Source organism: Rhinatrema bivittatum, chromosome 8, assembly GCF_901001135.1.
Source record: "Rhinatrema bivittatum chromosome 8, aRhiBiv1.1, whole genome shotgun sequence".
In the NCBI taxonomy this organism is placed as follows: domain Eukaryota; kingdom Metazoa; phylum Chordata; class Amphibia; order Gymnophiona; family Rhinatrematidae; genus Rhinatrema; species Rhinatrema bivittatum.
Window position 1 is genome coordinate 180396826 of NC_042622.1, and position 25164 is coordinate 180421989.

At 46.1% G+C, this 25164-nt stretch overlaps 1 protein-coding gene across 1 annotated transcript in view; it reads left to right on the forward strand.

Moving 5' to 3' along the window:
- LOC115097594 (transcriptional adapter 2-alpha-like) overlaps nt 1-25164 on the forward strand; it is a 69960-nt gene that overhangs the window by 10455 nt on the left and 34341 nt on the right. The window contains exons 3-5 of the mRNA XM_029613533.1: nt 4149-4259; nt 5104-5175; nt 11735-11867. Of these exons, the coding sequence (XP_029469393.1) occupies nt 4149-4259; nt 5104-5175; nt 11735-11867 (316 nt within the window). The remainder of the gene's footprint in view (nt 1-4148; nt 4260-5103; nt 5176-11734; nt 11868-25164) is intronic.

The following is a 25164-nucleotide window of genomic DNA, read 5'->3' on the forward strand; positions in this document are numbered from 1 at the left end:
ATTGGCTGATTCAAGCAAAGTCAGAACACCTTTGCAGAACAGCGGTGCAGAGGGTACTACAGATGTTGAGCTCGTTGGGTTGGGTGGTCAACCCCGACAAGTTACCTGGTTTCCTCCCAGTCCTTGGAGTTTTTGGGTGCTCAGTTCGACGTGATCTTGGGAAAGGTTTTTCTTACAGAGTAAAGTTGTCCAAGCTTCTCACACAGGTGGAGTCCTTGCGATCCATTCCCTCGTCCCAGGGCCTGGGATTATTTGCAGGTCCTTGGTTCGATGGCTTCCACTCTCGAACTGGTGCCTTAGGCCTTTGCACATATGTCCTCTTCTTCAGCCTTGTTCTCCCGGTGGAATCCACTCTCTGAACAGTTTCATCTTCTCCTCCCACTGACTGATTCTGCATGGTCCAGTCTTCTTTGGTTGCTGTGTCCAGACAATTTACGGCAGTGGGTGGATTTGGAAATTCCCTCCTGGATAGTGGTAACCACCGATGCCAGCCTCTCCGGGTGGGGAGCTGTTTGTCAAGGAGCTGCAGTGGCAAGGCCAGTGGACAAGAACGGAATCCTCCTGGTTGATCAATCAGTTGGAAATCAAAGCAGTTCGGTTGGCGCTGCAGGCCTTCCTTCCTTTAGTAGAGGGATGATCAGTGAGGGTACTCTCCGCCAAGGCGACTATGGTGGCTTACATCAATCGTCAGGGGGGAACCAGGAGTAATCTGGTGGCGGCAGAAGCTCAGTTTTAATCAACTGGGCAGAGCAACACTCTACAAGATTGTGGCCTCTCACATTGCCGGGTGGACAGTGTACATGCCGATTTTCTCAGCCGCCACCAGTTGGACCCGGGAGAGTGGGAACTCTCCGAAGAGGCCTTTCGTCTTCTGTGCACACACTGGACCATGCCCTCCATGGCTCTCCTGGCGACATGCCGCAGTGCCAAGGCTCCTCGATTTTTCAGTCGGTGACAGGAACCAGGAGCAGAGGGGGTAGATGCTCTAGTCCTTCCCTGGCCAAAGGACGTTCTGTTATACGTCTTTCCACCGTGGCCATTGAACAGAAACGTTCTGCGCCGCATCGAAGCTCATCCGGGCAAGGTGATACTCCTGGCTCTGGAGTGGCTGAGGTGTCCGTGGTTTGCCAACCTTCTGAATCTAGCAGTGGATGAGCCGCTGAGGATTTCGGCCATATCTGAATCTCTGCAACAAGGTAGATCGCTTTTGTCTAGCAGCGATTTAAGGAGTAAGGGTTACTCGAATGCGATTATTGCCACGCTCTTACATTCCTGTACAACTTCTACCTCCATGGCCTACATTAATTTGGGGAGTGTTTGAATCCTGGTGTCTAGACCACAAAGTGCAGCCGTCCAGGGCTTCAATTTTGGATGGTCTGGATTTTTTACAGGCTGGATTAGCCAAGGGGCTGGTGTTTAATTCCCTACAAGTTCAGGTGGCAGCCCTTGGTTATTTTCGTGGAAAGGTGCAGGGAGTTGCGCTAGCATCTCATCCAGATGTGGCTCGTTTTCTGAGAGGGGCTAAGCATCTGCGTCGTCCTATCCAGAACCCCTATCCTTCGTGGAAGCTCAATCTGGTTCTCTGCACCCTTTGTAATGCTCCATTTAAGCCATTGAAACGAGCGACCCTGAAGAATCTGACACGAAGGTCATTTTTTCTTGTGGCTATCTCCTCAACAAGGCGTGTTTGCGAGCTTCAGGCCTTATCTTGCAGGGAGCCCTTCTTACGTATTTCTGAAGCAGGAGTCTCCTTAAGAACAGTTCCCTCCTTTCTCCCGAAAGTGGTGTCCTCCTTTCGTTTGAATCAGTCAGTGGAGCTCCCTTCTTTCGCGGGTCTGGATTCTTCTACTCCAGAGTCTAGGGATTTAAGGAAGTTGGATGTAAAGAGGGTGTTGTTGTGTTACTTGGAGTCATGAACAGTTTCTGTCTTTCGGACCATCTGTTTGTTCTGTGGAGTGGACCCAGGAGGTGTCATAAAGCTTCAAGGGCCACTATCGCGTGGCTAAAGGAAGCTATTGTTTCGGCTTACCTTGTTCAGGGCCATCCGATTCCGGTTGGTCTTAAAGCTCATTCTACTTGATTGCAAGTGGCCTCGTGGGTGGAATGTCAACAGGTGTCGCCACAGGGAAATTTGTGGGGTGGCTACCTGGAAATCTACACACACTTTTGCCAGGCTTTACCGCCTAGATATCTGGACCCCTGAGCCAGCTTCCTTCAGGGCCAGTGTACTCCAAGCGGGACTCTCTCAGTCCCACCCTGGTTAGGGAAGCTTTGGTAAATCCCAGGAGTCTGGACTGATCTGGGTACGTACAGGAAAGGAAAATTGGTTCTTACCTGCTAATTTTCATTCCTGTAGTACCACGGATCAGTCCAGAGTCCTGCTCATGGGAAAACGGAGAGTCCGCTCGACCAGTAGATAGTCATATTTCTGCAAGTTTACCGAATGCCCCCCTTTTCAGGGAAAGAGTATGGGCATGGTTTCGTTCATTGGAGGTTGTTTATGTGGAAGTTATGCTTTAATCTTTCTGCCTGGGTACAGTGTAATACTTGACAGACTCTAGGTGGCACCTCAGGGGTATAGGACTGAGTCCATTAAAACTTCTCTGTCTCCATCTGCTGGAGAGGAGGCAAAACCCAGGAGTCTGGACTGATCCATGGTACTTCAGGAACAAAAATTAGGTAAGAACCAATTTTCCTATCTAAAAGGTCACTTTTGATTTCCATAGATCGGCTCACTTCTTTGTACTGTGGAGTGGTCCAAAGAAGGGAAGTAAGGCGTTTAAGGCTACAATTTGCAGTGGCTGAAGGGAGCAATTGAGTCTACTTACATTTTTAAGACAACCCGCTGTCAGGGGGGTTTAAGGGGTACACTTAACATGTTCTCAGGCAACTTCCTGGGCTGAGTCATAACAGGTGTGTCTGCATGAAATTTGCAGGGGTGGCTACTGGGAAGTTGTAGCCCACTTTTGCTAGGCATTATCGCTTGGATGTCAGAGTCCAGCTTCCATGTGCTTTGGTGAGAATGTTCTACAAGTGGAAAGGAAATTGGTTCTTGCTTGCTAATTTTCGTTCCTGTAGTACCACAGATCAGTCCAGAGACCCGCCCATTTTATGAGGGGAAGAGATCGCTATTCGTGCTGTTGCTTTGTATATAGTGCGAGTTGTTGGAGGTTTTCAATGCTGATCGCTTATGGTTAAATTTGGGAAATGAGTGTTCCAGTGGCTTTTTGGGCAACTTCACCTTCTTCTGGCTCATTGGAGGGAGTAAGTTTGCTTAGAAATGTAAGGTTGTTGCTGTCATCTTGGCTGGGTACAGGTCAATACTGAGGGACAGCAGGTGGCACACTGGGTTATGTACAGTGTCGGTGAAACTTTCTCTGTCTCCATCTGCTGGCAGGGAGGCAAATCCCAGAAGTTTGGCTGATCTGTGGTACTACAGAAATGAAAATTAGCAGTTAACCAATTTTCCTATATCGCTCCTTTTCCAGGATGGTTTTTGTCAACTTCCGCCTTTTGTATTCCACCCTCCTGGATAGCTGAGCATGCAGGTTCCTCTTTCAGCCTCCCTTCCCCCCCCCAGCTCCGCTCTCCTCCCATATCCAATCACAAGGTCCCATAAGAATCCAAACAGCCACCAACACCAGCATGACCGTTGCATGAACACCTGGCCTCCTAGGTTCTTTAGGCTTAGTGGACAGCTGCCAGTATGCAATACCTTTTTTAAATACTAGAAACAGCATTTGCATGTTTATTTTTATTTATTTATTATCTTTTGAAACTTAATGTGTATTGAAAATGAAAGCTGAAGTACAAGCAGTGCACCATCCTTGCAGCAGTATGGTTTTCTAATCATGCATGTTCAGGTTTTATGTCTTTAGCCACTTATCCTCCAGATAACATTAGAGCTTAGATTTTCTCTTTGCATAAGGAGAGGCTTCAGCTTAATGGGAAAAAATAATTCTCCTTTATTATGCTCTGAGCTGTAATCATAACCATGCCATGGCTGGCCTCAAATAAAGGTGTTCTTCTGTAAGACCTGCTTCCATCATTCACGACTTGCACAGCCCCTGGGCCAGCTTCTCCATGACTTTTGATAGCCACAGCTTTTCGTCTTCAGGAAGTTATTTGCCAATTCACTTCTCTTTCAGTTCTAGAGAGAAGGTACCCCAAAGAGGTCCAGGATCTGTATGAAGTGATGAGGCACTTCGCCCGAATTGTAGGACCTGTTCAACACGACAAGTTCATTGAAAGCCATGCATGTAGGAACTTCAGAATTAATGTTTTGCAAACTCCCCCCCCCTCTCTTTTCCTTGGGGATTTCGTAAGTGTGTGAGTGAAGGCTGTATGATATTTAATAGTTTGTTCCAGTCAGAAATAAGGTGGCTGATCATATTTATTGCATAATTCACTTCTATCTGGTTTGGAAAGGTTCTCGGGCAGTGATTCTCAACCCTGTCCTACTGAACCCTCCTAAGCCAGTTGGGTTTTCAGGCTATCCACAAAGAATATGCATGAGATCAAATTGCATATTCTGGGGCTTCCATGTATGCAAATATACCTCATGCATATTCATTGCAGTTATCTTGAAAGCCCAACAGGCTGTGGGGTCATGAGGACAGGTTTGGGAGCCACTGATCTAATGTTATTCCCATCATGGGTGAAGTGAGAATCTAGTGGACGGGAATTTGTGTGTCCAGGGGTTTGGTAATATGAGTAGGAAAGCTACAGACATCTTTATTGGCTTCATTTACTCATTAAATTAAATAATATAACCACAGTTTCAAAAAGCATAGAGGAAAATTTCAGAACATTGCCCAAGGCTGCTCCAACAGTTCTTGAGATGGGTGAGGTACAGTACCTCGTAGCTTATTCTCCTGACCTTGACTCAGGTATATTGAAAAGTTCACTTAAAATACTTCTGCTTTTATCAAGAGATTGTGAGGGGACTGGAGGGAGTTCATCCTGAGGCAAAGTGCACGTTGCCTTAGACTAAATGAAGACCTTGCATTTTTTCAGCATAGCCGTCGATCTGATGTGGATTAACGCCCCCTGTCCTTACACAGATTGTTTGATGTTTCTCTTCTACATCCTTTTTAAAAACAGTGGAATTTGAATTGCGAAGGGAAATCAAACGACTCCAGGAATACCGGGCAGCAGGAATCAAGACTTTTTGCAGTAAGTGAAGCCAAGAGAAATCCTCCTTTTCACTTCCCCCTGGGGTGCCAGGCATGTGCGCAGGAAGAATCTTCAGATGCAGTGGCACGACTGCATTTGGTTTTATTGACCTGGTCCTGCTCAGTGCTTTAAATGTTTCTCATCCTGTCAATAGCCGACTCCCCACTTTTGTGAAGAGCAGGGGCGGGCAAGAGGAGGAAATGGAAGGTGATGTCTTGTCCTTTATAGATAATATTGAGAATCTCTGATAGGGAATCATTTCAATTGCCTAAATAAAAGGGATTTTTGAGTTCCAAAATAATTACCTAAAAAGTATAGGTACAGTATAGTACAGTTCACACAAGCAGTGTGGGGAAGAAATACAGTGTGATTTATTTATTTATTTATTTAATCGCAGAAACTGGAGGTCTCATTAGGGCTTGTTACTTATGGAAAGTCTGCTTGCTGAGGGATGAAGGGGGAGGGTTCCGAAAAGGGTGGCCTTTTCTATTAGGTTTGCATCAGCACTGATAGGAAAATTCTAGTTTTTGTTTCCTAGCACCCAGACAGATGAATTCAGGGCCAGTGGTTATGCACCTCTACCAGCAGATGGAGACAGAGCAAAGTTGACATGACAGTATATATACCCCTGCAGTGACATCAGCCCGCCAGAATTCTGTCTCCAGCAGATGGTAGATATGCATCTCCCTACTGTTGCGCCTATCAGTCGCAGGCAGCTGCAACCTTTGCTGCTCACCTCCTTTCTCTATGCAGCTCCGAGTCTGGGGAGAATGGCGGCCTTCGCTTCCACATGCTGACCCTCATGGCGTGCCTAGGACGGTGTGGGCGCTCCCGGCAGCCATCTTACATCCAGGGTTACCTAAGGCACGCGCACGTGCCCCCTTCTTAAACGCGTCATGGCGGGAACCTAGGGGGTGTCCCCACTGCATGACGTCATCTGTTTACTATACTTAAGCTCAGCTGACTTCTTGCTATATGAGTTAACAAGGATTCCTGTCCTGCTATTTCTGCCTCTCTGGGACTTCGCCTCGTTGTCCTTTCTGGGTGACCTAGGTACCCGCTCCTCGGGGGCCTTGCCACACTCAGGGCTATCCGCTCCTCGGAGAGCCATTACTACCTGCCTCACTTCGTTACCAGTGAGTTCCTGCATCGTTCTCGGACAACCTTGCTGTTCCTGTCCCGGGCCTCCTCGGTGCCTGATCTTCCATGTACTTCCTCGGTACCGGTGTGAGTACAGAATCTGCTCTTCTACCTTTGTGGCACGGATTCTTGGGTTTCCCCGCTTGCGGGCCACTACCGGATCCCTCCTGTCTTGTGCAACTTTTCCACTGGCTTCCGGCCTACCCCGCGCTGCGGACCACTACCAGAGTTGCCAGCACAAGCTACGCCTATAGAAGGTATTCACCGGACTACTCCTTGCTGCGAATTACTATTGGACTGATCAGCTTGCAGGTCATACTCTCTGAACTAACTCTATTGATCTGCTTCTCGGATCACCATTGGCTGTATAATAAAGTTGTTTCCTCTGTTGTCCATCACTGCTATGACCTCGCTTGTTGTGGTGAGTCTTCACTCGCCACGACCCAAGGGCCTACTATTAGTTCAATCGCACAGAACGTAACACCTACTGAAGATTGCTTCAAATTTTTAGAAGGAAAAATAAAAGGAGATTTAATTAGCCCCGCTGTCCTGCAGTGATACCCAATGGTCCCTCCCTCAATTGAGAATTCCTGAGGTGATTTCTATAATCCATCAGATGAATGCCTTGGTCCAGTAGCTGGTTTTGTCAGTCGGCATGTACTTAGCCGTTAAAACAGCTGAAAGGCAGCAGATGCAGGAAGCCGAGCACGTGGTGACAGTATATGCCAACTCCCTTCGCAGCCGAAGATTGTCTCTGAATTCAGTCGGGAAAGGCTGAGTTTAGGTAAGGTAAAAAAAAAAAAAAAAGAGAAAAGACAGAGTAGAAGAATTGTTGGTAAGGCTTCCCCCGGACTCCGTGCTTGGTGTACCGTTCTGACGTTCATTCCTGCTCCTGAGAGAGGTTAAGGAGCGTGGACAGCCTGGCGGGTTGAACAGCCTGGGTAGGCTAGGCCCCACTATTAGGGTTTTCTCTGTGCGCTGTATGGTAGGCCACGGCATTTCTCAAGCTTTTTTCTGCGTTTTAGGCTGCCCTCTTCAAGACTGTTGGTGCGTGTGAGTGCATCTGGATGTGTGTTCATTGTGTGCCCAGTTTCTTTTGGGCATGCTGCCTGTGTGCACAAATTGGGATGCACTGATTATGCGCTAAAGTCTGGGACAGTGGAAGTGCACCTAGTTTTGCAACGCTTAGCCTTAGGACACCTAAATTTTGGACTGGAACAGTATAGGACTGTGTTGTGGTTCTTTCATAGAGATGAGTTATCGGCTCTGATTTCCCAGACATTAAAGATAATGGGAGTACCTGGGCAGATTCCATGTCTAAGGCAAAGAAAATCCCATTCAAGAATTGATTAATTTTGAGTGGGACGCCCCGGAGGCTAATTTCAAAGGGGAACGAGCCTTGGAAGGCTTGTACCCCCTGGATCCATTGGTGAGAGAGCATTTGTGTTTTCCGAAAGTGGATGCATTTGTCTGTGCTGTCTCCAAACTGACAACTATCCCTGTAGAGAGGAGTGGCCTTGAAGGATGTGCACAATAGAAGGATTGAGGCCATCCTTAAGCAAGCCTTTGAAGCAGTGGCAATGACCTTGCAGATAGCTTCTTGTTGTTCCCTGGTGGCTCGCTCTTGTTTACTTCTCTCTCAGGAACTCGATGAATCTGGAGTGAATTCCAGGACATTATGGAGCCAGCAGCTGCCTTTGTCCGCACCTCAGCCAGAGGGGTGGCTTTAGTAATAACGGCCAGATATTGGTTATGGTTGAGAAATTGTTGGCCGATACGACCTCCAAGGCTAACCTTACGAAGCTGCCCTTTAAAGGCTTGCTCTTGTTTGGGAGCAAGTTGGAGAAAATGGCCAGTAAGTGGGGCAAATCCCTGGTTCCTTGGTTGACAGAGGATAAGAAGCAGACACTGTGCTCTTTTGGCATGAGAGGTCATGCCAGGGGATACAAGCATTTTAGACCCTACAGAGGAGCAACCTTTCAGAGGAATCAACCTTTTTGGTAGGCCTCAGTCCTTTTGGCCCAGACGGGGCATGGGTTTGGGTAGTGGAGCCTCCCAATGAAGATTTGCCGACCTCCCCCCAGAAACAGGAGAAGGGGAGGGGGTGCCTCTCTTTTCAGAGATGGGTCGAAATCACATTGAATCAGTGGGTCCTGGAGGTGATACGAGAGGGATATGTGTGGGAGTTTCGCAGTGTTCCTCTGGTTGTGTTCATGGTATCTCTCTGCTATTCCCTGCAGAAGAAGCAGGCAGTGGAGTGTACATTGTCAAGGCTTCTCAGTCTGAGGACTGTGGTCCCAATGCCCATGTCTCAAGAAAATACAGGTTGATATTCCATTTATTTCATTGTGCCCAAGAAGAAGGGCTCCTTTCATCCCATCCTGGATCTGAATGGACTCCTTTTCGCATAGAAACATTGCTCTTAGTGATAATGGCCATGCAATCAGAGGAATTTCTGACCTCCTTGGATCTTTCCAAAGCGTACCTCCATATCCCCAGCCGATTGGAGCACCAATGTTTTATGCATTTCATGGTGGTGGTATGCCATTATCAGTTTCGGGCATTGCCTTTTGGTCTGGCCACCGCACCCAGAACTTTTTCCAAACTTATGGTGGTAGTGGCGGCAGCAGCAGAGTTGAGAAACGATAGGATCCTGGTACACCCATATTTGGACAACTGGCTGATTCAGGCCAAGTCTCTGGAAGAGAGCCACCTGGTGACCTGCAAAGTGATCTTCCTGTTGCAGGAGCTCAGTTGGGTGGTGAACCTGGCTAAGAGTAGCCTTCAGCCACCTCAGTCGTTAAGAGTATCTCTGTGTTTGGTTCAACATGAAGCCGGGCAGGGTGTGCCTGCCAGAAGCTTGTATTCAGAAGTTGATGGCACAGTTGTGTCTCTTGGTGAGCACTCTACACCAGACAGTGTGGTCCTGTCTACAAGTACTCGATTTGATAACACCAACCCTGGAAGTGGTGGCGAGGGCGCATATGCGCCTTCTTCAGTGCTCCCTGCTATCTCGTTGGAGCTCACAGTCTCAGGACTATTCGATTCGGCTCCACCTGCTGAGGGAGATCTGCTCTCACCTACAGTGGTGGTTACAAGCGGATCATCTTAAGAAATGGAGTTTCCCTAAAATTACCAGACTGATTAGTATTAAAGACGGATAGGAGCCTCCAGGGTTGGGGAGCACACTGTCAGGAACTGACAATGCAAGAGCACTGGAGTGCAGAAGAATCTCTCTGGAACATCAATCGGCTGGAAGCCTGGGTGGTCCAAATTCTTGCAGTTCTGTGGCAGGTTGCAGGGTGGAGCGGTCTGGATAATGTCAGACAATGCAATGACAGTGGCTTACATCATTTGGCAGGGAGGAACCAAGAGCCAGCAAGTGTCACAGGAGATAGACCAACTTATAGAATGGGAGAAAGTGCATCTTCAGGAGATCTTGTCATCTCACATTGCAGGAAAAGACAATGTAAGAGCATACTTTCCCAGCAGGGAAAGTCTGGACCCAGGAGAATGGGTCTTGTCGGACAAGACATTTCAGTTGATAGTGGATCGCTGGGACCTTCCATTTCTAGACCTGCTGGCGTTGGGTATCTATGCTCTCGTGCAGGAATGGCTGGAGGTCAAGCTGCTGTATGCCTTTCCCCAGTTGAGCTGAATGGTTCAGTCGAGGGTCACAGAGGGATAGTGCTTTTGGTGGCACCAGATTTGCCCAGCAGACTATTGTATGCAGATCTGAGACAGCTTCTGGTAGATTCCCCCCACTGGTTTCCGGCACATAGGAATCTGTTGTGGCAGAGACCTGTTCCTCACAAAGATCCAACTTGATTTTGTCTTACGGTTTGGCCCTTGAGAGGGCTCAGTTGCTGAAGCGTGGATATTCTACTGTGGTGATTGCCACCTTGTTATGAGTGAGAAAGTTCTCCACTTCCATAGCCTATGTGCGGGTTTAGCGAGTGTTTGAGGCTTGGTGTGAAGATCAAGGTGTTTGTCCTAATTCGGTTCAGATCCTGCTTATTTTGAAATTTTTGCAGGATGGATTGAATTAAAGGGTTGGCCCTTAATTCCTTAAAAGTGCAAGTAGCAGCTCTTGCCTGTCAGGTGCATGGTGGATCCTTGTCAGCTCATCCAGATGTGGCCCATTTCTTGAAAGCAGTGAAACATCTTCGTCCTCCTTTGGGTTACTGGTACCCTTGTGGAGTCTTAATCTACTTTTGGATTTCTTGTTGGGCCCTACATTTCGACCGATGCATAGCCTTTACTTGTGGTTACTGACCTTGAAAACTGTGTTTCTTGTGGGGATTTGTTCTGCATGTCGAATATTCGAGCTGCAGGGATCCGTTCCTTTAGGTGACTCCAGGGACAATACAGCTGCATACTGTTCTCTCTTTCTTGCCTGAAATGGTCTCAGATTTTTACTTGAATCAGTCTATTTCCTTTCCATCCCAATAGGGACAGATGCGGAGGAATATTATCTGTTATTGTAAGGTATCTGGAGGTTTCTAAACCTTTCCGTAAGACGAATCACCTGTTTGTCCTTCATGGTGGAGGTAAACAGGGTATAGCGGCTTCGTGGGCTACAATAGTTCACCGGATGAAGGAGTGGTCATGGCCGTGTATATGGCCGCTGAAAAGCCATTGCCTACTCAGGTTAAGGCTCAATCCACTAGGGCTCAGGCAGTGTTATAGGTGGAAGTTAGATTGTCTCCCGTTGACATTTGCCAAGCTGCGAAGTGGTCCTCCTTATGCACCTTTTCCAGGAAATAACATCTGAATGTGCAAGCCCAGAAGGACTCAGCCTTTGAAAGGAACGCAGGCAGCCTCCCGCCGTATTTGGGAGTAGGTTGGCTACATCCCACTGGTCCTGAATTCATCTGTCTTGGTGCTAGGAAATGAGAAATTACTACTTACCTGATAATTTCCTTTTCCTTAGATCAGACAGATGGATTCAGCTTCCCGCCCTTGGCTGTCATGGTCCTCCTGCTTGGCTACATGTTCCAAGGGTTACTGGTAAGTGTTACTCCAGTCCCTAGATTATTCTTTGTGTGAGCTCAGTGTTTCCTATTGGCTGAATATTGACATGGTTATCTGTTATTAATTAAGTTTTGGATAGTCTGTCCGCAATTGCTTTTGAAGAGAATACTGGCGGGCTGATGTCACTGTGACGTTAGCTTTGCTTCATCTCCATCTGCTGGTAGAGGTGCATAACTCACTGGTCCTGAATTCATCTGTCTGGCTTAAGAAAAAGGAAATTATCAGGTAAGTAATAATTTCTCATTTTCTAATATATCTGATCCATGCATCAAATTAGCCAGCTGGCAAAATTGCTCCCATGGGGGGGGGGGGGAAACACGTGCCTTGTATAATAAACCTCCCGGGGACTTACAAAGGACCATATGTGTGTTGAATCTGAATCTAGGTGCAAGGATGTACGACCACCTGAAGAGGTCCCGGGAGGAGGAACAGCTAAAGCGCACCATGCTCACCGAGGTGCTCCAGTACATTCAAGACAGCAGCGCCTGCCTCCAGTGGCTAAACCGACAGGCTACCATGTATGCTCACCACAGGAATCCTGTACATTAACAGCAAGGTTTGGCGGGTGGAGGGAAATCGACAAACCACGGCCAAAAGGCGAACAGGAGGGCACAGTACATTTAGCAGTTGTCAGCTTTAAGGCTTCACTGCTCTCCAAATCACTTTTCTGCTCAATTTATGTATGTATTTAATTATTTAAAAGTATTTCCCACAACCTCCAAAATTCGGGAAGAGGTATGTGACATAACTAGTTTTAGAACAAAAATACAAACCTGTGCAAAAATTGCACCCACTGAAAAATGCAGAAATAAGGCTTGGGGCCTCTTACCCAGGCCTTAAATATGGCCCAAAGACTTTCTGTCCATTGACCTCTATCCTAGAATTGAACATTAAGGCTCTCTGGCTACCGGGTGGGGGTGTCTGATTATTCTTTCCAAGCTCAGCAGAGCCACTAGTGGATTGACCACAGAGATGGTGATGCTCATCTCTCTTTCCCTGTACATACCCACATCAGTCCAGACTCCTGGGTTTTGCCTCCCTGCCTGCAGATGGAGACAGAAAGTTTCACTGACACTACATAACCAAGTGTGCCACCTGTAGTCCCTCGGTATTTCTCTGTCTCCAGCAGATGGTAGTATTGGAGGTGTAACTCTCAACAATAGTGTATGTCTCTTTTCCTATCCAAATTGTCACCATCAGTATACGGCCCCCTGGGTCCTCATATTTATGTAACACTTCATGCACCACTGTGGTCAAAAGAAGGATAGCTACTCCTGTGTATTTGAATCCTAGCGAACTAGAGTCACAAAACTGAGTTGGGTAATTTTTATGGTTAAGCAACTTTGCATGTCGCAATCTCAAATGGGTCTCCTTTAATAGCGCAATATCAATGCGTAGATTGTTTAACTCTTGGAATAAAAGTTGACGTTTTCTATATGTCTGTAATCCCTTGACATTCATAGAAAGTATTTTAATCATTAGGCCATGAGTTTCCCTCACAAAAGCAAATAGCATTAGCATTTCCATAAACCTCAAAATTGCAAGTTGCATAGCTGACGATGTGTATAAATATTATTGGGAACATAAGTTTGGTAAGGCTTCCCTACATTCCTCATAATAAACTTATAATCTGCCCGACCTCCCTGGCAGAGAATTCCCTCCCCATGGGGGCAATGGCGCACGTGGAGAGTGACATGAGGCTAGTGTAAACTCCCCAAAAACCACCCCACCCCGTCCATCTTATGAAACAACAAGATATAAGAAAATATGCAAACATTAACAGAGATAATCAAATACTGCCAGTAGTATTTCAAAATTGTGAACATAAAACAGTAAAGGAAACAGTTCCACTGATCACAGTAAAACTATATTACTTCAGCCAATATGGCCTACCGTTATATGTTTACCCATCAGGAAAGAAGAGATACTTCATATCCTCTTTTCAGTAATATAAATCAACCCTGCTCATCCAGAGTGCGTCCTTGTTCCTCAGACTGATGGCGCAGATGTCGTCAGCCATTGGCAGCCCTCTGCCAGTGGGGAGAATTGTCTCTTTGCAATGACACTGGAAGGAGTGGGCAGAGTAAAAGTGACTGGGAGGCCCGCGGACTTGAAGGCTTCTGCCACTTCATGTATGGTTTTGATGTGTTATGTGGTGCCCTGGAGAGTGAAGGATAAACCAAATGGAAAAGTCCATCGATATCATACCTGGGCCCCCCTGTAATGCTCTGGTAGACTCTCTAAGTTCAAAACGCTGTCCCTGTACATACCTGGATCAGTCCAGACCCTGGGTTATGTCACCAAGCCAGCAGAGGGAGGCAGAGAAAACATTCTACTGACTCTGACGTATACCCTGGAGCACCACCTGCAGTCAATCAGTATTTCTCTGTCTCCCAGCAGAGGTGGACGTCCCTAACCCCTGCAGTCTGTGGTAGTTTGTTATTTTTTAGTCAGGCAGTTTAGGAATTAATTTTTTGCAGGCTTTCTTTCTTTTTCTTTTGAAGAGAGCCTGTTCTTTTCATTTAAATTATTTAAAAAAGAGGTTTTATTTTTTCTTCACAGCCGTTTTACTGCCTCCCGGGAGGTTGCCAAGTCCTGGGAGGACTATCCCTCCTGGTTTTTGAGGCTGCCGGAGTTGGGGAGGTTTTGTACCCAGCAACCACTCCTGGCAGGGGTGATACCGGGGGGCCCGGCTCACTCACCCTACTTGGAGCAGCTCCTGGGGGCAGCGGCGTTTCGGTACTGTAATAAAAATAATTCTTGACAGCTGAATTGTTGTTTACTTACCTTTTGGAGTTCAGTGGGCCCGTGCCTTTGTTTTTCGCCTGGGTTTCTTTTAGTTTATTAGTTTTTCATACTTTTTATTTCGCGCCGTTTTTTCTTTATAAAGCTGCGAGGCGCAGCCTGCCACGCTTGTGGAGATGCACGCGCGTCTGTCCAGGGAGAGTCTCTGTTCATCCTGTCTCCCCGGGGGGGAAGGCTCATCAAGTTTGCCGATTTTAAAAAAAAGAAAAAGGGACTCGGCCACTTCGCATGGCCCTAAAAACTCGGCCCAGCTGCTCTCCTGCCCCAGACTCTTTTAGCTGCAGTGCGGGAACTGAGGCACTCCTGTCTACTCTGAGGGTGGCAACACAACAAGCTATTCAGGGTGCTTCTGACCCGCCTCCGCTGTCGCCGCAGCCGGCGGTCCCTGGGGGGGGACAAGCCGCGTGAAACAGGGCCATATTTATCGGCTGAAAGCCTAGAGGAGATTTCAGATTCTTCTTCCTCTTCTTCTGCCTTTTCAGGGGATTTTCTTTGTTTTCTTTGCAAAGCTTTCAAATCTAAGAAATTTCATAAGAGACATAAGAGTCTCTCATCTGAACAGAGGTTAAGGCCACGTTCCTCAAAAAGGGCTAGTCCCACGGATTTGGGAGTTGGGTCAGCTCCAAAGCGTCCCCTTCGTCCGGATCAGACAATTTTTTCTTCTTCAGATGATTCTGAGCATGGCTCTTTACCTATCCCGGACAAGTCCTTGCCGGAGGGGGATTTAAATGAAGACCCTGCTTTGAGTATTAGTTCAGACCCTCATGTTGCGGATGGGGATGACCCCAAAGTAGTCCGCCTGTTTAGAAGAGAGGAACTTAGTCCCTTAATTCCAGCTATTTTACTGGAATTGGGTCTCGAGGTTCCAGTAAAGGATTCTCGGATGGGTGATGTTGACCCAGTGTTGCTTGGCCTTAGAGGTCCCACGACATTTCCTTTTCATCTTTCTCTCACTGATCTTATATACTGGGAGTGGGATACTCCTGAGTTGGGGCTTAAGGTAGCACGAGCCATGGAAAAATTGTATCCATTACCTGAGGCAGCTTTGGAAATTTTAAAATTTCTTAAGGTGGATGCCGCTGTTTCAGCCGTCACTAAGAAAACAACTATTCCAGTAACTGGGGCTACGGCTCTTAAAGATCTCCAAGATCGTAAGCTGGAGGTTCAGCTTAAGCGAATTTTTGAGGTTTCTGCTCTTGGTGTGCGGGCGGCCATGTGTAGTAGCTTGGCTTTGCGAGCTGGACTAAGATGGGTCCAGGCTTTACAAAACAATTCTTCCCTCTCTGAAGAAGAAGTTGCTTAGGCTGGTAGACTGGAAGCTACAGTTGCTTATAGTGCAGATGCTTTATATGATCTCATTAGGACCTCGGCTCGATCTATCGTTGCTTCTGTATCAGCTCGCAGACTTCTCTGGTTGAGGAATTGGTCTGCAGACGCATCCTCCAAAGCTCAATTAGGGACTTTACCCTTTAAAGGAAAATCATTATTTGGTAAGGAATTGGAAGATTTAATTTTGTCCCTAGGGGAAAATAAGATTCACAAATTGCCAGAGGACCGTCCTAGGCCTAGAAGCTCTTTTTCATTTTGCTCTCGTTTTCGGTCTAACAGAAGATTTCGTTCTTCTCGTCGGTTGGCTCCTCCAGCTAAACAGTCTTCAGGTAGACAACAGAATTGGTCTCAGTCCTTTCGTGGCCGCTGCTTTGGTAGACCTGGAACTTTCCAAGTCTCAGGAGGCACAAAGTTTATCCAATGAGATAAGGCCGGCCTTTTCTCCGGTTCCTGTCATAGGGGGCAGGCTGTCTCTGTTTTATGGAGAATGGGCCAGATGTACATCGGATCAATGGGTTCTATCAGTGATAAATCAAGGTTATGCTTTAGATTTTGTTCGGCGACTTCACCACCTGTTCCTAATTTCACCATGTTCTTCCCTACAAAAGCGTCTCATAATCCAAGACTCGCTACAGTGTTTAAGCGACCTAGGAGCTATAGTTCCAGTTCCAACATCGGAAAGGTCGTCGTTCAATTTTCTTCGTCGTTCCCAAAAAGGAAGGAACCTTTTGTCCCATTCTCAATCTCAAGAGGGTCAATCGTTGTCTAAGGATTCCAAAGTTCCGGATGGAGACTCTTCGGTCTGTCATAGCTTCGGTTCACAGAAGAGAATTTCTAGCATCTCTCGACCTCACCGAAGCTTATCTTCATATCGGCATTCGATCCGATCATCAGGTGTTTCTCAGGTTTTGCGTTCTAGGGCAACATTATCAATTCAGGGCTCTCCCGTTCGGATTAGCCACAGCTCCCAGAACATTTACCAAAATAATGGTTGTGGTGGCCACTCAACTCAGGAAGGAGGGCCTGTTGGTACATCCGTACCTGGACGACTGGTTGATTCGAGCGAAGTCGGAATCTCTTTGTTATTATACAATCAACAGGGTAATCAGCCTTTTGCAGTCTCTAGGCTGGGTGATCAACGAAGACAAGAGTCACCTATTACCTTCCCAATCTCTGGAGTTTTTGGGTGCACGGTTCGACACTCGTCAAGGGATAGTGTTCCTTCCGGAGCATCGCCTTCTCAAGATTCAATCACAAATTCGAGACTTAGTCTATTCCTATTCCTTGTGTGCGGGATTACTTGATAGTTTTAGGTTCAATGACCTCTACTCTGGAGTTGGTTCCCTGGGCCTTTGCGCACATGAGACCACTTCAGTCTGCATTGCTTTCATGCTGGAATCCGGTTTCGGAACTATACCACCTTCCCCTTCCTCTTACAGAGACGGCTCGTTCCAGCCTAGATTGGTGGTTACAGACAGCAAATCTGCAACGAGGTGTACCACTGGAGATTCCGGAATGGACTGTGGTCACTGCCGACGCCAGTCTTTCAGGCTGGAGAGCGGTATGTCAGAATACATCTGTTCAGGGTCAGTGGTCCGAAGAGGAAGTGCAGTGGTTGATCAGTCTTTTAGAGACCAGAGCGGTTTGTTTAGCCTTAATCGCTCTTCATCCTCTCCTTTTGCGGGAAGTTGGTTTGGGTTCTTTCCGACAATGCGACCACGGTAGCATACATCAACCGTCAGGGAGGAACCCGAAGCTTCCTGGTAGCTCAGGAAGCATAACAGCTGATCGCCTGGGTGGAGCAACATCTGCTCAGCATTGCAGCCTCACACATTGCCGGGGTGGACAACATTCAAGCTGATTTTAGTCTGCATCAGATCGACCCAGGCGAGTGGGAACTGTGCGAGGAAGCCTATCAAATGATATGCAACAGATGGTCCACTCCGGCAATGGATCTCATGGCCACATTTCAGAATGCCAAAGCCCCTCTGTTCTTCAGCCGCAGGAGGGAAAGAGGAGCGGAAGGAGTAGATGCTCTGGTACTTCCTTGGCCAAGGGATGTTCTTCTCTACGTATTTCTTCCCTGGCCTCTAATCGGCAAGGTTCTGCATTGGATAGAAGTTCAACAAGTCGACGTTGTCTTAGTGGCTCCGGAGTGGCCACGCCGTCCATGGTTCGTGGACCAGGTCAGACTAGCACTGGACGGTCCTCTTCGATTTTGAGATCTTCCCTGCCTTCTGTCTCAGTGTCCGGTTTGTTTGGAAGAGGTCGAACGCTTCTCTCTAGCGGCATGGCTTTTGAGAGGCGTCGGTTAAAGAATAAAGGTTATTCAGATGCTGTAGTGACTAATTTATTGCGTTCTAGAAAACCTTGTACATCTTTGGCTTATGCAAGGGTGTGGAAGGTTTTTGAATCTTGGATGTTTTCGTGGTAAGGTTCAGGGATTATCTTTGGCTGCGCATCCGGATGTAGCGCGTTTTCTCAAAGGTGCGCAACATCTACTTCCTCCATTTCGGAATCCTTGTCCTGCTTGGAGTTTGAATTTGGTTCTTAGAGCTCTGTGTTCGGCTCCCTTTGAACCCCTCAATCATGAGACTTTGAAGGATCTCACATTGAAGAACATAAGAAATTGCCATGCTGGGTCAGACCAAGGGTCCATCAAGCCCAGCATCCTGTATCCAACAGAGGCCAAACCAGGCCACAAGAACCTGGCAATTATCCAAACACTAAGAAGATCCCATGTTACTGATGCAATTAATAGCAGTGGCTATTCCCTAAGTAAACTTGATTAATAGCCGTTAATGGACTTCTCCTCCAAGAACTTATCCAAACCTTTTTTGAAGCCAGCTACACTAACTGCACTAACCACATCCTCTGGCAACAAATTCCAGAGCTTTATTGTGCGTTGAGTGAGAGAGAATTTTCTCCGATTAGTCTTAAATATGCTACTTGCTAACTTCATGGAATGCCCCCTAGTCCTTCTATTATTCGAAAGTGTAAATAACCGAGTCACATCTACTTGTTCAAGACCTCTCATGATCTTAAAGACCTCTATCGTATCCCCCCTCAGCCATCTCTTCTCCAAGCTGAACAGCCCTAATCTCTTCAGCCTTTCCTCATAGGGGAGCTGTTCCATCCCCTTTATCATTTTGGTTGCCCTTCTCTGTACCTTTTCCATCGCAACTATATCTTTTTTGAGTTGCGGCGACCAGAATTGTACACAGTATTCAAGGTGTGGTCTCACCATGGAGCGATATAGAGGCATTATGACATTTTCTGTTTTATTAACCATTCCCTTCCTAATAATTCCTAACATTGTTTGGTTTTTTGACTGCTGCAGCATACTGAGCCGATGATTTTAAAGTATTATCCACTATGATGTCTAGATCCTTTTCCTGGGTGGTAGCTCCTAATATGGAACCTAACATCGTGTAACTTCAGCAAGGGTTATTTTTCCCTATATGCAACACCTTGCACTTGTCCACATTAAATTTCATCTGCCATTTGGATGCCCAATCTTCCAGTCTTGCAAGGTCCTCCTGTAATGTATCACAGTCTGCTTGTGATTTAACTACTCTGAATAATTTTGTGTCGTCTGCAAATTTGATAACGCCACTCGTCGTATTCCTTTCCAGATCATTTATATATATATATATATATATATATATTGAAAAGCACTGGTCCAAGTACAGATCCCTGAGGCACTCCACTGTTTACCCTTTTCCACTGAGAAAATTGACCATTTAGTCCTACTCTCTGTTTCCTGTCTTTTAACCAGTTTGTAATCCACGAAAGGACATTGCCTCCTATCCCATGACTTTTTAGTTTTCGTAGAAGCCTCTCATGAGGGACTTTGTCAAACGCCTTCTGAAAATCCAAATACACTACATCTACCGGTTCACCTATATCCACATGTTTATTAACCCCTTCAAAAAAGTGAAGCAGATTTGTTAGGCAAAACTTCCCTTGGGTAAATCCGTGTTGACTGTGTTCCATTAAATCATGTCTTTCTATGTGCTCTACGATTTTGATCTTGAGAATAGTTTCCACTATTTTTCCTGGCACTGAAGTTAGGCTCACTGGTCTATAGTTAACCGGATCGCCCCTGGAGCCTTTTTTAAATATTGGGGTTACATTGGCCACCCTCCAGACTTCAGGTACAATGAATGATTTTAATGATAGGTTGCAAATTTTAACTAATAGATCAGAAATTTCATTTTTTTAGTTCCTTTAGTACCCTAGGATGCATACCATCCGGTCCAGGTGATTTGCTACTCTTTAGTTTGTCAATCTGGCCTACTACATCTTCCAGGTTCACAGTGATTTCGTTCAGTTTGTCTGACTTATCACCCCTGAAAACCATCTCCGGAACTGGTATCTCCCCAACATCCTCATTAGTAAGGTGTTTCTTGTGGCCATTTCTTCAGCTCTTAGAATTTCAGAGTTGCAGGCCTTGTCTTGCAGAGAGCCTTTTCTTAGAATTTATGATACAGGAATTTCATTACGGACTGTACCATCTTTTTTACCTAAGGTAGTATCTTCTTTCCATTTAAATCAGTCCATAGAGCTTCCGGCTTTTCTGTCTTTAGATCGTTTGGATCCTTCCTCTAGGGATCTTAAAAAATTGGATGCACGACAAGCTCTGTTGCGTTATCTTGATGTTACAAACAATTTTCGATTGTCTGATCATTTGTTTGTTTTGTGGAGTGGCCCTCGCAAAAGTCATAAGGTTTTGAAGGCTACGATTGCTCGTTGGTTAAAAGAGACAATTTGTTCAGCTTATCTTCTAGCTCGTCGTGACCTTCCTGAAGGGTTGAGAGCTCATTCTACTAGGTCACAGGCTACCTCTTGGGCAGAATGTCAGTTAGTTTCTCCTCAGGAGATTTGTAAAGCAGCGACTTGGAAATCGTTGCATACTTTTGCTCGTCATTACCGCTTGGATGTTCACGCTCCAAGTTCAGCAGCCTTCGGAGAGAGTGTTCTCCGAGCGGGACTCTCTGGGTCCCACCCTAATTGAATCAGCTCTGGTACATCCCAGGGTCTGGACTGATCCAGGTACGTACAGGGAAAGGAAAATTGTTTCTTACCTGCTAATTTTCGTTCCTGTAGTAGCATGGATCAGTCCAGACGCCCACCCTTTATGTCTGTGTATTATATTTGTCTTTTCGGAGAGTCTGCTCGTTCACTGTTTGGGTGATTAAACTGCCTTTCATGCTGTCTATTTTTCTTAATATTTTCTTGTTTATTCCCAAGATTATTTTTGGGATTCTGCTTCCATTTAGGATTTGTGAGTTGGAAATTCGTTCTCCTATTTAGATAGCTAGTTAATATGTTAGTAGTTAAATTTCTGCTTTGATACTGCTCAATACTGATTGACTGCAGGTGGTGCTCCAGGGCATAGGTCAGAGTCATTAGAATGTTTTCTCTGCCTCCCTCTGCTGGATTGGTGACATAACCCAGGGTCTGGACTGATCCATGGTACTACAGGAAAGAAAATTAGCAGGTAAGAACCTATTTTCCTTTTTTAAAGTTGTTGGAGCCAGATCCTGATACAAAGCTATATCATGGCCTTCCCACTGCTACGTTGGTTTTTGGCGCAAAGCCTCATTAATTTGCGTCTTCTGGGAGAAGTTTCATAAGTAGAGGATGATGTCCCGGGCCTTATTGTCAGTCCTAGGGCCTATTGCTCTGTGTGCCCGTTCGATGTGAATTTCAGGGGGTTCTCATCCGAAACTGTTGGCTGCGCTGAAGAGCCTTGGGTAAGAAAAAACACACAAAGTTTCCGTGCAGTCTCCGTGGTATCTTTATAAATATCAGATTTAGGGATGCTGTGTATTCTTATGTTTTGCCGCAAGTGATTTTCTAAGTCCTCCAATTTTTCCAAAATGGCCTGATTTTCTGTCTGCAGCTGCGAATGCTGCATGTTGCCATTTTGTCTGCTTGTCCTTCTGCTCTGAGCTCTAGTTCGTCGACTCTGTTTCCCAGAGCTGCCATATCTTCTTTTAATTCGGTCATGGTGGCAAGGAGTTCAGCTTTATGTTGTCGGAGATCGTTGCAGAGTTCCCATAAAGCAGCCGCGGATCTCGTCACGGCTGGGAATATCTGCGATCTGAAGTGATGGGCCTGGTGTAGCAGGTTCCTCCCTGCTAGTTGCGTCAGCAAGGAGTCCGGCAGCCTGTGCCTCTCCCTCAGGCTGTGTCTCCAGCGATTGTTTTTGGAAGCTGAACTGTTTTAAGTCTGCCATTTTTCTTTTGGTAGCCATGAGGATCGTTTCTCTGCTCTCTTGAGTATTTATAAATCTTGTCGTATCTCGGGTGCGCTCAAAAACGGGATGCGAGGGATCAAATAGCAGGAGCTCAGCATTCACACGTCCATCTCCGGTGTGTGCTCAACAGCACCCCCCTCCCCCCAAATAATTTTGTAGACTTCTATCATATCCCCCCCTCAATCGTCTCTTCTCCAAACTGAACAGCCCTAACTTCTTTAGCCTTTCCTCATAGGGCAGCCGTTCCATGCCCCTTATCATTTTGGTCACTCTTCTCTGCACTTTCTCCAGTACAGCTATATCCTTTTTGAGATGCAATGACCAGAACTATACAGAGTATTCAAGGTGCAGTCTCACAAGGGAATGACAGAGGCTTTATTTATTTATTTAAGGCTTTTTTTTTTTTATACCGACGTTTGTTTGCACATCACATCGGTTTACAAGGAACATATAGATAAATGTTGTGAAAGTATAAGAAAAGGAAATTACATGTTAAAACAATATAAGTAAAAGTTACAGTTTAAGGGGGGATGAGATGCAAGGAGGTCGGGGGGGGGGGGGGCATAGGATGCGCAGAGTGAGAAACAAGCAGTTAAGAAGGATTGATTAAATATATAGTGTATATTACAACATCCTCCGTTTTATTTTCCATTCCCTTCTTAATAATTCCTAACATTCTATTGCTTTTTTGATCACCACAGCACACTGGGCCAAAGATGTCAATGTATTATCCACTATGACACCTAGATCTTTCTTGGGTGGTAACTCCTAAGATAAAATCTAACATTGTGTAACTACAAGGGTTATTTTTCCCTATATGCATCACTTTGCACTTGTCCACGTTAAATTTCATCTGCCATTTGGAAGCTCAATCTTCCAGTCTTGCAAGATCCTTCTGCAATTAATCACAATCCATTTGAGATTTAACTACTTTGCATAATTTTGTGTCATCCGCAAATTTGATCACCTGCTTTCCAGATCATTTATAAATGTATTAAAAAGCACTGGTCCAAGTACAGATCCCTGAGACACTCCACTGTTTACCTCTTTCCACTGTGAAAACTGATCATTTAATCCTACTCTCTGTTTCCTGTCTTTTAACCAACTTGCAGTCCACAAAAGGATATCACCTCCTATCCCATGACTTTAGTTTTCTTAGAAGCCTTTCTTGCTGGACTTTGTTGAACGCCTTCTGAAAATCCAAAACACCACATCTACCGGTTCACTTTTGTCCACATGCTTATTCACCCCTTCAATAAAATGTAGGAGATTTGTGAGGCAAGACTTCCTTTGGATAAATCCATGTCCCATCAAACCATGTCTATCTAAATGTTTTATGATTTTATTCTTTATAACAGTCTTCACGATTTTTCCTGGCATTGAAATCAGGCTCACAGACTACAGTTTCCTGGATCACCCCTGGATCCCAGTTCAACAGGCTGGTGGAGAGAATGTTTCTCACAGAAAGAGATTGCTGAAATTGCAGGGTCAAATTAGGCTTCTGCTAGAGCTTTTGGTACCTAGGATCTGGGACTATTTACAGGTCCTGCGTGCTATGGCATCACGATTGGAATTAATGCATTGGGCATTCGTGCATATGCGGCTTCTGCAAGGAGCTCTTCTCTCCTGCTGGAATCCATTATTAGAAGAGTTTCATCTTACTCTTCCATTAGAGAGGGAAGCCAGAGATAGTCTTTTGTGGTGGCTTACGTGCCAATCTCAAGCATGGTGCAAAATCGGAGATTCTAAATTGGGTAATGGTCACCACAGATGCAAGCCTCTCCGGATGGAGAGCGGTGTAGCAAGATCAGTCAACGCAGGATCAGTGGTTGAAACAGGAGGCCCTCATAGTCTACCAGTCAGAGACGAGAACAGTGCATTTTGCGTTGCTTACCTGTCTGCCAAGGTTACACGGCCATCCAGTACAGATCCTATCAGACAATGCGATGACGGTGGCCAACATCAACCATCAAGACAGAACCAAAAATCAAGCAGTGACTCGAGAGGCCCAGGAGTTGATTCTTTGGGCAGAGCAACACTTGGCACAGATGGCAACGTCTCACATCGTCAGAGTGAAAAACGTTCAGGCGAATTTTCTCAGTTGGAGAAAGTTAGACCCTGGTGAATGGGAGCTGTTGCAGACAGCTATGTGTCTTATTCCCAACCAAAGAGAAAACCAATGTGTCGCAGATTTACAGCCATTGAACAGAACACGGTAGGGAAGGAATCAGAGCTCTGGTGCTGCCGTGGACTAGAGGGATTCTTCTTTGTCTTCCCTCTGTGGCCTTTGGTGGACAAGGGATTATGGCGGATAGAGAAACATCTGGACAACGTGATCCTTGTAGCTTCAGATTCGCTGCATCGACCATGCTTCCCAGATCTGATTAACATGGCCATAGACAGGCCCCTGAGGTTCGGACATCAGTCTATTCTTTTCCACCAGGGCCCAATATTTTCAGCTCAGGCAGCTCACTTCTGTCTCGTGGTTTCACTTCTGAGAGGAGACGACTGAGATGATGGGATATTCCGAAGTGGTTATTTCTCCCTTGATGCAGTATAGGCAATCTTCTACATCCTTGACATATATGTGAATTTGGAGGATCTTAAGAGTCCTGGTCTGCTGTTGATGGAGTGCAACCTCAGTCTGTTCAAGCTATGGTGTTGCATATTTTGGCATTTCTACAGAAAGGCTCTGGTCAAGGGACTGTCCTTTAACTCTCTAAGAGTCCAGGTAGCAACATTTGGTTGTCTCCAGGGGTAAGGTGCAAGGGTATCCTTTGTCCGCACATCCGGATGTTATACGATTCCTTTGAGGAGCTAAGAACTTGCGTCCTCAGGTGTGGAACATTTGTCCATCTTGGAATCTTAATCTAGTTCTTAGAGGATTGTATAAAGCTTGGTTTGAACCACTAAGAGAGCTACAGTTAAGGGCTTGACTCTTAAAGGCCACCTATGATTTCCATAGATCGGATCACCTCTTTGTACTGTGAAGTGGTCCAAAGAAAGGAAGTAAGGTGTCTAATGCTACAATTGTGTAGTGGCTGAAGGAAGCAATTGAGTCTACTTACATTTCTAAAGGACGCCCGCTGCCGGGGGGGGGGGTTAGGGGTATACTCTATGCATTCTCAGGTGACTTCCTGGGCTGAATCATAACAGGTGTCTCCACATGAAATTTGCTGGGTGGCTACTGGAAAGTCGTTGCACACTTTTGCTAAGCATTATCTCGTGGATATCGAGGCTCTGGCTTCCATGTGCTTTGGTGAGAGTGTTCTACGAGCAGAACTCTCCAGGTCCCACCTGAGTTAAGGGGAGCCTAGGTACATCCCAGGAGGCTGGACTGATCTGGGTACATACAGGGAAAGGAAAATTTGATTGTTACCTGCTAATTTTCATTCCTGTAGCACTACGGATCAGTC